Below are 13,506 nucleotides of genomic sequence, written 5' to 3' on the forward strand. Positions count from 1 at the left end.
CCTTCCTTTTTTTCTTTTCTTTTTTTTTTCCCTTATTTTTTTCTCTTTTTTTCTTCTCTCATTTTTGTTTTTTCTTCTTCTTTCTCGACTAACAATACAAAATCAAATTGAACTGGAGGTGTGTGGCGCATTGGTGCCGCCATGGTGTGAACAAACAGCAGCAATAAAGTGGTTCTAAGGCAGAGGGTACAGCAGCTGTGCGGTGGTCGTCTGTGCAGCTGTGCAACAAGGATGTGATGAGCAGCGGGCATGCAATCCTGGGTCAGTCGAATCTGGGTGATGGTATGAATACGGATCAACAGAGTTCCTGATTACAGTGGCAACATGGGTGGATGGTGATGAGTTCGTCTGATCACGGTGCCGGTGATCAGATCGTTGGGAAGGGAATCGGAACAAGCATAGCGGTGGACAACAGCAGGTGCAGCGGCGGGCTGGTGGCTTGGCGCGACTCCGGCTCCAAACTTCAACAAATCTTTTCCTTTTTTAACGACAAACAAAGGTTAACCCAAACATTTTATATTTGTCAGATTACTCATTAATATATCTAGTAACTACAGTCTACTACGCACATAAAAAAAGCAAAGGAACTGGGCTGTAAACAATGGAAATGTAATATTTGTAGTGTTACTCGTTTCATATTTGTCAGATTAATTATAAGAAAAACTAATGAAAATGATTTGAAAATTTTGAGTTTTAACGATAAGAACAAAATAAAGGGTAAAGTAGATAATACCAGGATTGATTTTTTAGTGTAAAAATGTGATTTTTTTGTTAGAGTGGACAATACCAGGAGTTTTCGTTAAAGTTCCCTTAATTATAAGGAAAACTAATGAAAAGGGTTTGAAAACTTTGAGTTTTAATGATAAGAACAAAATAAAGGGTAAAGTGAATAGTACCAAGATTGACTTTTTAGTGTAAAAATATGGTCTTTCGTTAAAGTGAACAGTACCAGATGTTTTTCGTTAAAGTTCCCATAATTATATCTAATAACTACAGTTTACTACGCACGTCAAAAAAGCAAAGGAACTGGGCTGTAGACAATGGAACACATACGTGAATGTATAATTCATATAAAAATTGGAACATAGATGTGAACATTTTCCATCAATAGGAATATAACTGTATGTCGGTTTAAAACAATTTGAGATTGTATTGGGTTTGGCTTGTGTTTAATTTGTCACCGCTCGGCTCATGGTGATCGGTTTTATGAGAAACAAGCCATACTTGAACATTGGTATGTTCAAATCATAGTAGCTCGTATTTGTTATGAGATAACTTGAACTGGGTTCTATTCAAGAAGTTTATCCATCCGCACCGCACATTAATGGTGGTTTGATTGCCTTTCATATACATCTTTAGTACCACATAATGCGACAATGTACTTTTAACCCTTATGTTAAACGGCACACCAAATCAAAGTTATTGGCCCTAAAGAGTGCTTTTGTGGGAGCTTGAAGTTAGATTAGCCAGTTAGGCATTTAAACATTTGATCACTTTCCACTTGACCAACCCCTTGGGGTTATCATATTCAAAATTTTACTATTAAAAAATTAGGTTTACTTTTTTTTTTCTTTCCTTAAATTAGATTTGACTATATTCAGTTATGCTTCTTTTTAATGCGGAGATTGATGTCATGTCCCCACATCTTCTTGTGTTTTTAAAGAAACTACAGGCATGATGAATTGGCCTCATACTGATTTCCAATCATCAAAAGTAAACACGTTTATATTAGGGCTGGGCACGGGCTGAGCCGGGCCCGATTTTGAAGGGACCAGACCAAACCCTGGTGTAAAAGAAACTGGCCGGGTCGGGGATAACAGATTTTAATATAGGAATCAAACCTAACCTAGCCCGGTTGAAATGGTCGGTTCTGGCCGGGTCCACGGGTCATTTGATTTTATGTATTTACTTTTGTGAAACCGCCACTTTCCTCGACGTCTCCACCTCCATCAGCCGAGGCCACATCGTCCTCTCCTTTGATGCCGAATCCCTCAAGCCCCTAGAGTCCCAATCCCAGGAATCCCGACCCCTCAACTCCTCTGTCTTCGCAGCAAAAAGCTAAGTCCTTCACGACCATAAATCTGCAAAATCCGCATGAAATCGAAAAGGGTATAAGCAATGCAAATTGCCCATCACACACCAACCCCAAATACACAAAACCCAAATCAAATAATGCAAAACAATAAGAGGAAGATGAATTGTAAGGTTGAGTAGCACCTTTGCCGTAGCTGAGCCAGTAACATAAAGAAACCGGTCCGCCGTTAGGCTCCGGCTGATGGTTCAAACTTGGTAGCCTTTCTGATGGCTCGAGCTGCCAGAAAGACTGCAACTTTGAATTCATTCCCTGAAAATCTTACATCCGCACGGAGTAGTCGTAGTTGCCGGAAACAACTCAAGACCCAGTGTGATCGATGGCGAGGGTGGAAACGACTTTTGTGTGTCCCTTGAGAACAATCTCATTGCTTACCGGAATCCGAAACCTGTTTTTGAAATTCGCCTCCGAATCGGAATCGGAATCGTCCCTATTGTGGAAGACTAAGAACATAGGAGAATCGAGAGATGGGTGGTGTGACGGCTGTGGCGGTTTTGAGTTTGATGTCGTCGAGGTTGAAGAGGAGAAGACGAGTGACAGAGAGTATGTGGGTGGGAGGAGACGAGAAAAAGTCGAGTTACAGACTGGGCTGGGCCAATAGACAATAGAAAGTAATAGGTAATGAACGATTCGGGCTGGGGGCCCATTTTCTCCAATCTTTAGAACTAGCCCGTCCCATTATTTATCAGGAACTGGCCCGCCCCACCCCCTTTTGTATTTGTAATTTTTGGACCCGTCCGAACTGTAAAGACCCGACCCGCCCCGACCCGGCCCGACCCATGGGTCCAGGACTCGTTTGCCCACCCCTAGTTTATATGACTATCTTAAAGTATATGTTTGGAACTTTTGTGTTATAGTAATTGTGTACTATTTATTATTTTATTAAAATACGTTGTCTCTTATTTTTTGTTTTTTTGTTTTTTGTCAAAGGTAATTTCATTACCGTTAAACAACAAACTTAATTACATAAGGAGGCCCAAATATACAAGATAAGCACACAACAAAATAGGATCCCAAAAGTAACCCAAAAATAGCCCAAACCGAGTTTTGAGCCCAAAACAGAGAAACCACACACACTCCGTGGAAGTCTGCCACCAGCTGCGCACCGGAACGCCGCAATCCACGACTCCAACACCCGCCTGAAATCAAGCCGAGCAAAGCCCCATCAGTGGAAGAACAGAAGACTTGATCATCCTCCAAAGAGCACTCTAGAAATTGCAGCTACCAATCAAAGACCCAAACTATGGAAGCTAGTGGGAAGAAGCAACCCACAAGCAACAGTGCCAACATAGGCACACAGATGGAAGGAGGTGGTGCAAACACCCGAGCCGGAGCTCTACGCTCCTTCCAAGAGAATCGAGAAAAATCGCGTAGAAAATTAGTGCTTGCAAATCTAAAAGGTGAGGTGGAAGAGAATCGGGAAGAGGGATGGACAACAGAGAGGGGAAGGAAAGGGCAAACGGAAAGGAAATAGGAAAGGGAATGAAACGAAAAGAGGAGAAGCATGAGGGAGGATGGACAACAAAGAGGGAAATGAGGGCTGAGGACAGAACAATCAAAGGCAAGAAAGGGTAGATGAAAGGGGCGAGCAGGCCAAAAAGCAGAGGAAGAAGCAGACTGAAAAGAAAGGAAGTAAAAGGAAATAGAAAAGAGAAGGAAAAAGGGACTGCCACCGACCCTAACCATAACTAGGGTCTGCGGCTACGAGATTGACGGAATCGGGAAACTCTCACACACCGGTGAGAAGAACTTTCACGAAGGAAATGGCTCAAAACAGCTTAAGCTTGGTATCAAGCTTGAGTTTATAGGCTAACTCAAGCTCAGCTCGATTCAGAAGAAAGTGAAGCCTGGCTTGAGCATAAAAAAAGTTAAATAAACCAAGCTTGAGCGGTCTAGTATTTCGTTGAGCACAAAAGGAAATGTGGGATGAAGATGTTCATATATTTTGGTAGTACTATTATGGAACAAATTACCATGGCATTAACAAAAACTAAATTACATTGCAGACATGTAAAATACCTGAGGAAATGTGACGCATGAAGAATCAAGGAGTCTCGGGAAGATCAGGGATATACCACTTGAGAATCACTTAACTAGGGGCAATAGATTTGCTCGATGTTACTAATCGTGGATTCACTCATATGATCAAGTCAAACACTTGATTTTAGAAGGAAGAGACACTCATTCACTTCAATTACACACAGTAAATACATTTTTTCAATTCATTTAAGTCTGTCTAAACTTACATATGGAGCCCTTTAAATCGGGAGATATATTTCACAGATATAAGAGATAATTAAATCTAAAGAAAACATAATATAGTTACAATGCAACCTAATAAAAACCATGACTTTGATAAATGAGAAGTCACCGATATCCATATTTAATATAGGGACCATACTTATATTGTAATATACTGCATCATATTCCTCTTCTTGAAAAACTCTTCCTCGAGTTTTATTTGAGTAAACTTCAAGCCAAATTGTGAAGTGTAGCAACTATTATTTCTTGCAATGCTTTGTTTTCTTCTTCGAACTTACAAACAAATTTGTTGCATAGAATGTAGGGAGGTTGGCCATCTCTTGAACTCAAACTATATTATTAGGATACCCAAAGAGTGCAATTAAAATTTAAAACACTTAACAATTCCTTTCTTTCACTCAACCTCTTGTTGATGGTAGTATGTAAAAAATCCCACCAGACTGTATCATGGAATTGAAACTAAGCAAAAGTTTGTGCTACCTTTGTCCATACGTTGGTGATGATTTGTTGTCTTGTGTCCAAATTTGAATGCCATCTCCAAATTGTGACCATCATGACCTTCATAGATGGACTCCTACCGCATTTTTTTTGTATGATTATTTACATACTCAAAAGGAAGTGTTGCAGTCCTAATTAAGTTAGGAATATGATTGTGTAAATCCTGTTAAAACTCTATTATATCTTTTAGAATGTGTCCTATTTTAGTTGTATTATCAAAAGGGTAAAGGGATTTACCTTCCCTCCTACTATAAATAAAGACACAATGAGGTTAGATAACACATACCTCATAACCAAATCTCTCTCTTTCTATGTGTATCGCACCCCTCTCTCCTCTATAATTCTTCAGTTAAATAAGCCTACAACAATGTATTAATCGTCTATATAAAGGTGGCAGACCTCTGCTATCACAAAAAGATAACGCTCACCGATTGACTAAGACCCATTTTCAGTTGAGCATTAAGAATCTGACATAAGGGAGGACAACTTTAAAGATCATGTATGGTTTCTTCTCATATATGATTTCTTCATCGGCGCTTCTACAAGTTAGATTATTCTCACAAACACAACACCAAAACTAGATTTCTTCTCGCTCAAAAAGTCCCAAGAGCATTTAGTACTGAACTAGATTGGTATATTTCATCGTTGCCAGCCTACATGAAATAATGCAATGTCTGAGCGTTTTTCAGTCACGACCTTTGCAAAACAGATGCTTTGACGCAAACAGTTTATAAATAGGGATTCCCTTTGCACCATCATCCAATTCATCCCTAAAAATTCTACAAAGGATTTTTCAACAATGTTCTTATCGTATTTTCTTTTCATACATGGGTAGGATTTGCCCATAAACAAAAACTGAATTTCATGCCAATACAGAGATTGAAGTTGGAGTTTATTACCAAATCCGGAACACGTACATTAATTATACATTCTTTAGGCCCAAAAACAGAAAGAGCGTACATAAACCATTTATCATTATTCTTTAAACAAATCCTAAAAACTTCCTCAAAAGTGACCAAAACAAATATCGAACAAAATGACTAAAACAGTCTAAGAGAGCTGAAAGACCAAGGTTTGCCTTTTTGGTTGGCCACAAATATTCCAGCTCCGTAAGTAGAAATGAAGATCTCAACAAGGTGGGAAAATTGCATCCATACGAAGGAGACAATCGGAACACTAGCAAGTAAAATGATCGGAACCACTATCCACTCTTTTGCTTCCAGCATAAGAAAAAGGGTAGAAGAAAATGCAATCACCATGGTAACCATAGAAGAGAAGAGGGTGAAAAGTCCTATAACCATTTTTGTTGGCAATGATTTAAGGAAATCATCTTCAGCATAACGCGAGTTGAGAATTCCTAAGAATGTTACCACTGAAGTTGTGGAAGAAAAAAGTGAAAAGACATCAGCAACTATAAAGACCATAAAGATCCTTTTATTTAAGAACAAGGGATAGCCTGCCTTGGTTCCACCAGGAACTGAGAATACTGCAATAAACATGATTGTAACAATAAGAGCAGCAACGACCGTACAAGAAGTTGCTGTTGCTTTCATTGATCTTTCACCTTCGTTTGCCAATTCCTTGTGGTTCTTAGTAAACAGATCACGGGCGGTCATGCCATCTGCATAGTTTACAACTTCAAGAAACTTGGCAGGCACAATTTTCTCCACCTCCTGCATTTCAGTGAATTGAAGAAACTCAAATATCGTTATTTAATTTATTTTCTTCAAAGATACTTATCCCAAATAACCTAGCACTCTGAGTTCGTAACAGTAATCAAATTTTCATTCTTGTGATTTCATTTTTATTTTGGTTGTTTTTGTAAACATAACTGTGAGGATCAAACTATCAATGACTTGTCAAGCAATCACTTTATTCTCGAGTAACTTATTATTTGGGTGACTTGATTGTCAAAGTGATCTTATGACCCAATATGCTTAGAATAATAAAGTCTTAACCTCTGAATGACGCCACTTAGTACTACGATCTAGTGATATTCCTCTTCACTTGTAAGTGAGAGGTCTTAGGTTCGATTCTCGCCAATGACGAGTTTGAACCACATTATTGCTAGCATATTGTGAGGCTAAACCCACCTTCTCCCCCTTAGTATAGATACATTGTTTGTTCAAAAAAAAACAAAACAAAACAAAACAAAACAAACCAAACCTCTGATTAACCTATTATGTGGTCCCTCTTTAGTAAAGAGTTATTATGGTCGGATATAAAATATATAATTGTGATTATGAGTATTTCTCAATTACTAATAGGCTTAATTGTGAGATAGCCTAGCAACTATATAAGGATTGTCCATGCTCTCACAATAATTGTTCTATTATGTGCTAAACTCTATTCATAGCAAGAACATATAGTTTAGAAAGAGTAGAAGACATTCTTATGCATACGCTGATTCTTTTGTCATCTGGAAAAGCCATGTTTTCCGTATTCTACAGATAAGTTCAATATAATTAGTTCATCTCTATTTTATATTGATTCGATTCATTATATTCGTGATCCTAATGTCTTGTTGTGATTTCAGAATGTCTTACAGTTTCTGAAATTGCAAATTGCTGTCACAAATAATCTAGTTTTATTTGGTATATTTTCTAAAAAATATAGTAATTTACCAATTTACCTCGTAACTAGAACTCTATACGGTAAAACCTATTTATAGTGGACCTTGTGCTTTGGTAGTAAACGCCATTTTCTTTAACCCACTACGTCTTAAGATTAAACCCTTATCAACTTAGTCAAGCTTATAATAGTAATATTGTTTGTAAAATTTTGGTCCCAACTTGGGCCAATCATAAGTAATTATCTCCATTTTGTAGTATACGTCCTAAGAGAGGTGATGTTGAACTAGAATACTCCGATATTGGTTTTAATGAGGCCACGTTTTAGTAGTCACTCAAGTTCTTTTTATATAAAGATAGGGGTGTGATCCACCCAACCATTTTTACTTCTCATATACTTTTCTAATTTTCAGCCGTCGGATCGGATGAACTGAAGAAGATCAAATGACAAAAATTAAAAAGGGACGTGTAAGAAATAAAAAGGGGTGTGTGGATAGCACACCCCTAAAGATATTGGTGGTGGTTGTGGACTTGTGGTGGTGGTCAAATATTGCATCAATCATAATTAGATATTAAACTCATTATCTATGAGAGCCGAACTTGAAATTTGATTAATAGTATAGTGAAATTGAATATGTTGATTAGAAAACAATATATAAATATATAAATATATATATAGAGGAAGAAATTCTAACCTTGAACCATTGTAACTCCCTCTGCATTTGCAATGATGCACATTGGATATGTTTAAGCTGTGTAGGTGGGGATAATCTTGCTGCTGAATGTAGTAAAGTATTGTTGAACTTATCTACTCTGAATTCAGTACGAACATTCATGATTCGGACAAATTCATGGAAAAAGTTATAGACTTTTTCTTGACGGCATTCAATGGAAAACTGAAACATGCTCTTTGCATTTTCGTCATGTATCCCTAAAGCTAGGATATTTGCATTAAACAGCTCACGAAGAAACTCATCATTCCCATGTTCAACAGCTTTGAAGAGTGCTGTTTGTATGGAACTTCCTTGCATTTGTTTAAGGCTTAAACCTTCTGTCATTTTGCACATGCCTTGTAAAACTTCAAGAGATTGAACATGGATTTGTTTCAATTTGTATATGTGATCGATTCCTAGGTTGACATAGACAAATTATTAATCAGTAAATTTCAAAAAGTACGACCAGAAGAAGTTCTAAGCGATGAGTAGATAAATTTTAGACTAAAAAGTGAAAGAACATAATAACAAAGTATTGACATGAAGCATTACCTAAATTTGAAAAAAAAAAAAAGCATTACCTAAAAGTTTACGGAGATTTGAGACGAGCCCTCGCAGTAAAGCCATAACTACATTGCAAATATAAAGATGTTTGCATTAGCTATTCAAAGAATTTGTTAATTATGATCTATAACGAAGTAATTGAAAGATGCGCCTGACATAACTCTCATTTTACTATATATTTTCTGGAAAAAATGCATAGTGCCATTTCACATGGATATTACATACCCAAGCGAATTATGAGACCCCTTTGATCATTAACCTGGACATTGGCTTGTTTTAAAACATCTATACGAACATCACGGATCCCAGAAGCATGTGGAATGTTTAAACCTATCAAGAAAATTAACACAGGCATCTAATCAATATGTAGAACTTTTCTTTTACTGTATAAATATTTATGTCTGTGAAACATTGAACCTTTTCTTTTACTGTATACATATTCATGTCTGTGAAAGAGAAGTTTAGCTGCATACCCAAAATAAATGATTAACATAGCACACAATGGACACTGATAAACATTAATAGTACACATTAAATTTGTTTAATCTTCAATTTTACACTAAAAAGTAAATTCAAGAGGGAAAATAACCCACATTATAATATTTGAGCAAGACCAATCCCAAATTAATACAACCCACAATTGCCAAAATTCTAATTTAACCCATAACCCTAAACCTTAACTGCCACTACATATTGAAGTCGTGCCACTATAAAAATCATCGCATCTCACCTTAAGAAATGGATCTGTGAACTAGAACCTGAAACACATTTTTATATGAGTACAGCAGAATATAAGTTTGTCTTTTTTGTCTTTTTTGGTTTGTAAGGGACTTACTGGTGAAGACAAACATAAGAGACATTTAGGTTTTGGCGTGTTGTATTACTATTTCTTAACTTAAACTAGTGAAGAAAAGCATAGCGTGGAGACATAAATTAATCATGCGCAATCATAGAGTGTCAAATGGACTATAGACTCAATTTGCCAGAAATACTTTCGACAGAAACGACCATCTCCATTAGGATAAAGCAGACCAACCCTCTAAGGACCAGCAAAACCAACAACTATCAGGCCCCAGGTCCCAAATCTTGCCAAGCTTTCTACCAGACATTTTATTTTTCTTTGAGGGACATGGTTGTCAACCCCTCGTACCTCGGCTTTGAAGGAAGTTGAGATTTCACCATAAAAACAATTGTCAATATGAGGAGTAGATGAACCCTTTATAAGCACTTACAAGATTTCTTCTTTCACCAATGAGAAACTTTTTACCTTCGTATCATTACACGCTCCCCCCCCCCTCACACACGTGTGACGAGTTTCTGAATTAACCAAACACAATAACAACACAAATTGGGTGATGTTGAGCACGTGTGGTCCTTGGACTTTACAACCTACGGGCATCTAAGCAGACAAGGGAGGCGTCTAGGTAGACAAGGGAGGCGTCTAGGCAGACAAGGGAAGGGAGAATCGTCGGCTTGCTAGCTTGCTACGACCAACTAGTAGACGACCCATGGGCCTCTTCCACTATAAATAGCTAAGTTATACAAGGAAACTGGTTTATCACAAACTATATTCAGAATTCTCTTATGAATTTTAGTTTCTCTCAAACTTTTCTAATTTAGACATTGGAGACAGTATTTTCATCCATACATAAAATGAATTTTCTTTTTCTCAATATAAGTATATAAAAAAAAATATGGAGTTTTGAGATAAATCAAATCGCGTGAATGGTGTGCAGGTATCCTTGCATGTATAACATTTAGGAGATTTTGATTGAAAAACCGGCCAGTGCCCACCCGACTAAAGGGACAGAGAAATTAATCAAGTATAAAATTTATCATAGAATAGAGTGCAATTACTAACTGTTATAGATCCATTGTTGCCAGAATGTAAGATGTGTTCCACTTAAAAAGAGAGAGGGAATACAAGCCAATTCTTGTAAAGGTGTTTTCCCGGTAGAGTTTGTAGCAAAGGCCAAGTTTGGGCAACGCTGAATTAAATCCAATGCAATATCTACAATATGGTAAAAAGACGAAGAGTTACACATATGGCAAAATATAAGTAATCAATATTTGTTAGGAAAATGCTATTTAAGCAGCAAAAATAACACATTCTCAAATACAGGTGGGTCTTATATATAATGAACCGATCCACTCAATTAGAAAGTGTGTTAGAAAATGTGTGCATACGAATATTGTATTTGAAACATTTAAGTACCGAGTTCTTTGGAGCTAAAACAGTGGGAAATCAGGTCAGCGCTGGTCCGATAGTTGTCTTGGGTCAACGTCAAAGCTTCCAATGGGGTAACTGAATACAGATAGCGAGCCAATTCCCATTGGCCGCCGTGACAAGCTTTAATCAGTGGGATCATATTCAGGGGATTGCATGGTATGCAAAGTAATCTCTTGTTCTTTTCGATTATGCATCTAGCCACTTCGGGTGCTATTAGCGTAGCCAGAGCTAAAGCTGTGGCACCATTAGCGTCTTCTATTTCCAAGTCTCCTTCTGTCATCCATTCTACTAATTCTTTTGCCATATGTTCATTTTCCATTGAAACTGCTATATGAAGAGCTGTCGAGCCTGACAATGAACCTCTCTCTCTGACTGCGTCGGGATGCAAAGTAAGATAGTTCTTTGCAGAATCCCAGTCACCTTTTGCAACAGCATGAATCAAGGGTTGATGGTGGGGGAACTCATTGAAGTCGCCGTTAGTGTTGTAATAATCTGTCAAGTAATATTTTTTTTGGTCGAAATCTGTCAAGTAGTATTATATATGGATTGTTTGTTAACTAAACGTCAATAATTTGAGGATGAATTATGTATATAGTTGAAAATAAAAGATAATTAACTAAATCGAATAAAATTAAACAAGACAATAAAGATTCATGCATGCTGCAGTAAAGATCACATGCATAATACGTACCCTCATTCCGCGTCAGACAGGTATTCAATTCATATGGCATCAAAGGCACAACATCTGCATCGATCACACACGGTGACTTAATTAGAAGAAGAAAACTCGATCTTGATAGTTATATTGGAATTAACTTGGAAAGGAGACATGTAGTACGTGCGTACACGTACCTGTGTTCTCCAAGGCTTGATCGGCCGGCTTCAACTTTTCAGCCAAAGTATCCCAGGCGACTTTGGCCGTGCTAATGCCCCGGATAAAAAAATAAATATCATCCCCGCAACAACTCTGGATTGCATGTAGAACTTTGGAATTATTCTTCCTCCAAACCATAAATTCAGCTTCACCATCTTCTGGTCTAGGCGGTTCAGAGGTCCCTCCCACAACCTCCCAAAGATCTTCAGCCAACAAGTACGTTTTAAACCGAAAACTCCAATCCTCATAATTATCATGACTAAGAACTTTAAGATTAGCAATTACACTAGGAACAACTGTAGCTCCCATGTTCAATCTGCAATATAATTATTTATACAAAGTGATAAATATTACTTCGATTGATTAAGAAAATAATGAAACAAATCAAAATAATTAAACTCACTGCTCGATCGAGTAGTTGTAATAATCTTCAAAAAATAATTAATGTGCAACTATGAGTCTACGTACGAGCTTAGCTTAAGTAAATTCCCACTCTGCGCACTTGGAGTGAGTAAACTTCTGATGTATATATGATCTATATATAGACAGCAAAATGAGCAATGAAAAAAGACTAGGCAAAAGACTCAGAAGAATATGCCCCACCAAAGAGCATCTTTAAGGAGGATGTTAAATTCTAGGTGGAGAAGCTACTCTGGTGGAGAAGCTACTGTGCGTATTTGATATAAAAAATTCTTTCAATGGAAGTGTAATTTGCTGACTGGATTTGATGCCCTTGTGATTAGGAGTCAAATTTGATGTCATCATCACTTTTAGTTTTTATTAGTTTATGGTAGGTGAAGAAGTTTGGGTTCTACCATAAAACCAATAGGCAATATGGGGAGTAGCCCAAATACTTAGAACAGATGTAAGGTCTCTCATTTTCCGACTGTGTGATTGATACTCTCTACACGCCCCCCTCACGTGTGACAAATTTTCAAGCTTAGCACGTGGACAATGTAAATCAGGTGACGTGGAGCAAGTGTGGTTGTTGGCCTTCATACGTAGAACAACCTGCTCTTATATTATGAAGAAAGTTGAGATTTCACCATAAAACTAATTGACAATATGAGAAGTAGTCAACCTACTATGTGGGATTAATACTATCAACAATTTCTTTAATAAATACAACCATTTAAAGCTCTACACAGATAAGAAAATAATATTTGACAATTTCGTTGGAGAAACAAAAAAATTGACATAAGATCATCTCCAAAGGAAAGGTGAGATTTTAAACATAATATTTGAATTTGAAGGCCTATGTGGCACTTTATTTTATTTTATTTTTTTGTAATGTATGGAAAATGCTAGATAGACCAAATTTTGTACATCTAATGATGTGGGTGACACATAAAACTGATTAACGTATTTATTTCTTGTTGGTGACACATAATTTGATTTGCAAATTTGGTTTAAAAATTTGGTGTACCTAGCATTACTCTTAAAGTTTTGTTCTCCACCCGATATGTCAAATTAAAGTATTATTTATCACATTATTTACTTTTAATAATTGTAAAAAATATTTTTAGAAAAAAACAACAATAAAAATGATAAAAGCATTTATTTATCAATTAAAAATGAATTTGATAGAGGCCAATCCATGTCATGCCACATAAGAATTAGCATTTCGGTTGGAAAATACTAAAAGCAACTCCACCTGTTGTAACTTGTAGGAGGGCAAGGGTAGGGGTAGTGAAATCGCCTTT

At 37.0% G+C, this 13,506-nt stretch overlaps 1 protein-coding gene across 3 annotated transcripts; it reads right to left on the bottom strand.

Moving 5' to 3' along the window:
- Positions 1–5,727: 5,727 nt before the first annotated feature.
- LOC126634663 (uncharacterized) lies at positions 5,728–12,316 on the bottom strand. Of its 3 annotated transcripts, none has more exons than XM_050305201.1 (9): positions 12,207–12,316; positions 11,782–12,119; positions 11,621–11,674; positions 10,915–11,421; positions 10,561–10,710; positions 8,925–9,029; positions 8,717–8,764; positions 8,118–8,551; positions 5,728–6,525 (listed from the first exon to the last, which is right to left on the bottom strand). In XM_050305201.1, the coding sequence occupies exons 2-9, from the start codon at positions 12,110–12,112 to the stop codon at positions 5,893–5,895; spliced, it is 2,262 nt and encodes a 753-aa protein (XP_050161158.1). In that variant the 5' UTR covers positions 12,113–12,119; positions 12,207–12,316; the 3' UTR covers positions 5,728–5,892. The 3 variants fall into 3 exon arrangements, with proteins under 3 accessions (XP_050161158.1, XP_050161159.1, XP_050161157.1); XM_050305202.1 differs by having other exon boundaries at positions 10,624–10,710; positions 10,915–11,451; XM_050305200.1 differs by having other exon boundaries at positions 10,915–11,451.
- Between the last annotated feature and the right edge of the window lie 1,190 nt (positions 12,317–13,506).

The sequence above is a fragment of the Malus sylvestris genome, chromosome 9, assembly GCF_916048215.2.
Source record: "Malus sylvestris chromosome 9, drMalSylv7.2, whole genome shotgun sequence".
Lineage (NCBI taxonomy): Eukaryota > Viridiplantae > Streptophyta > Magnoliopsida > Rosales > Rosaceae > Malus > Malus sylvestris.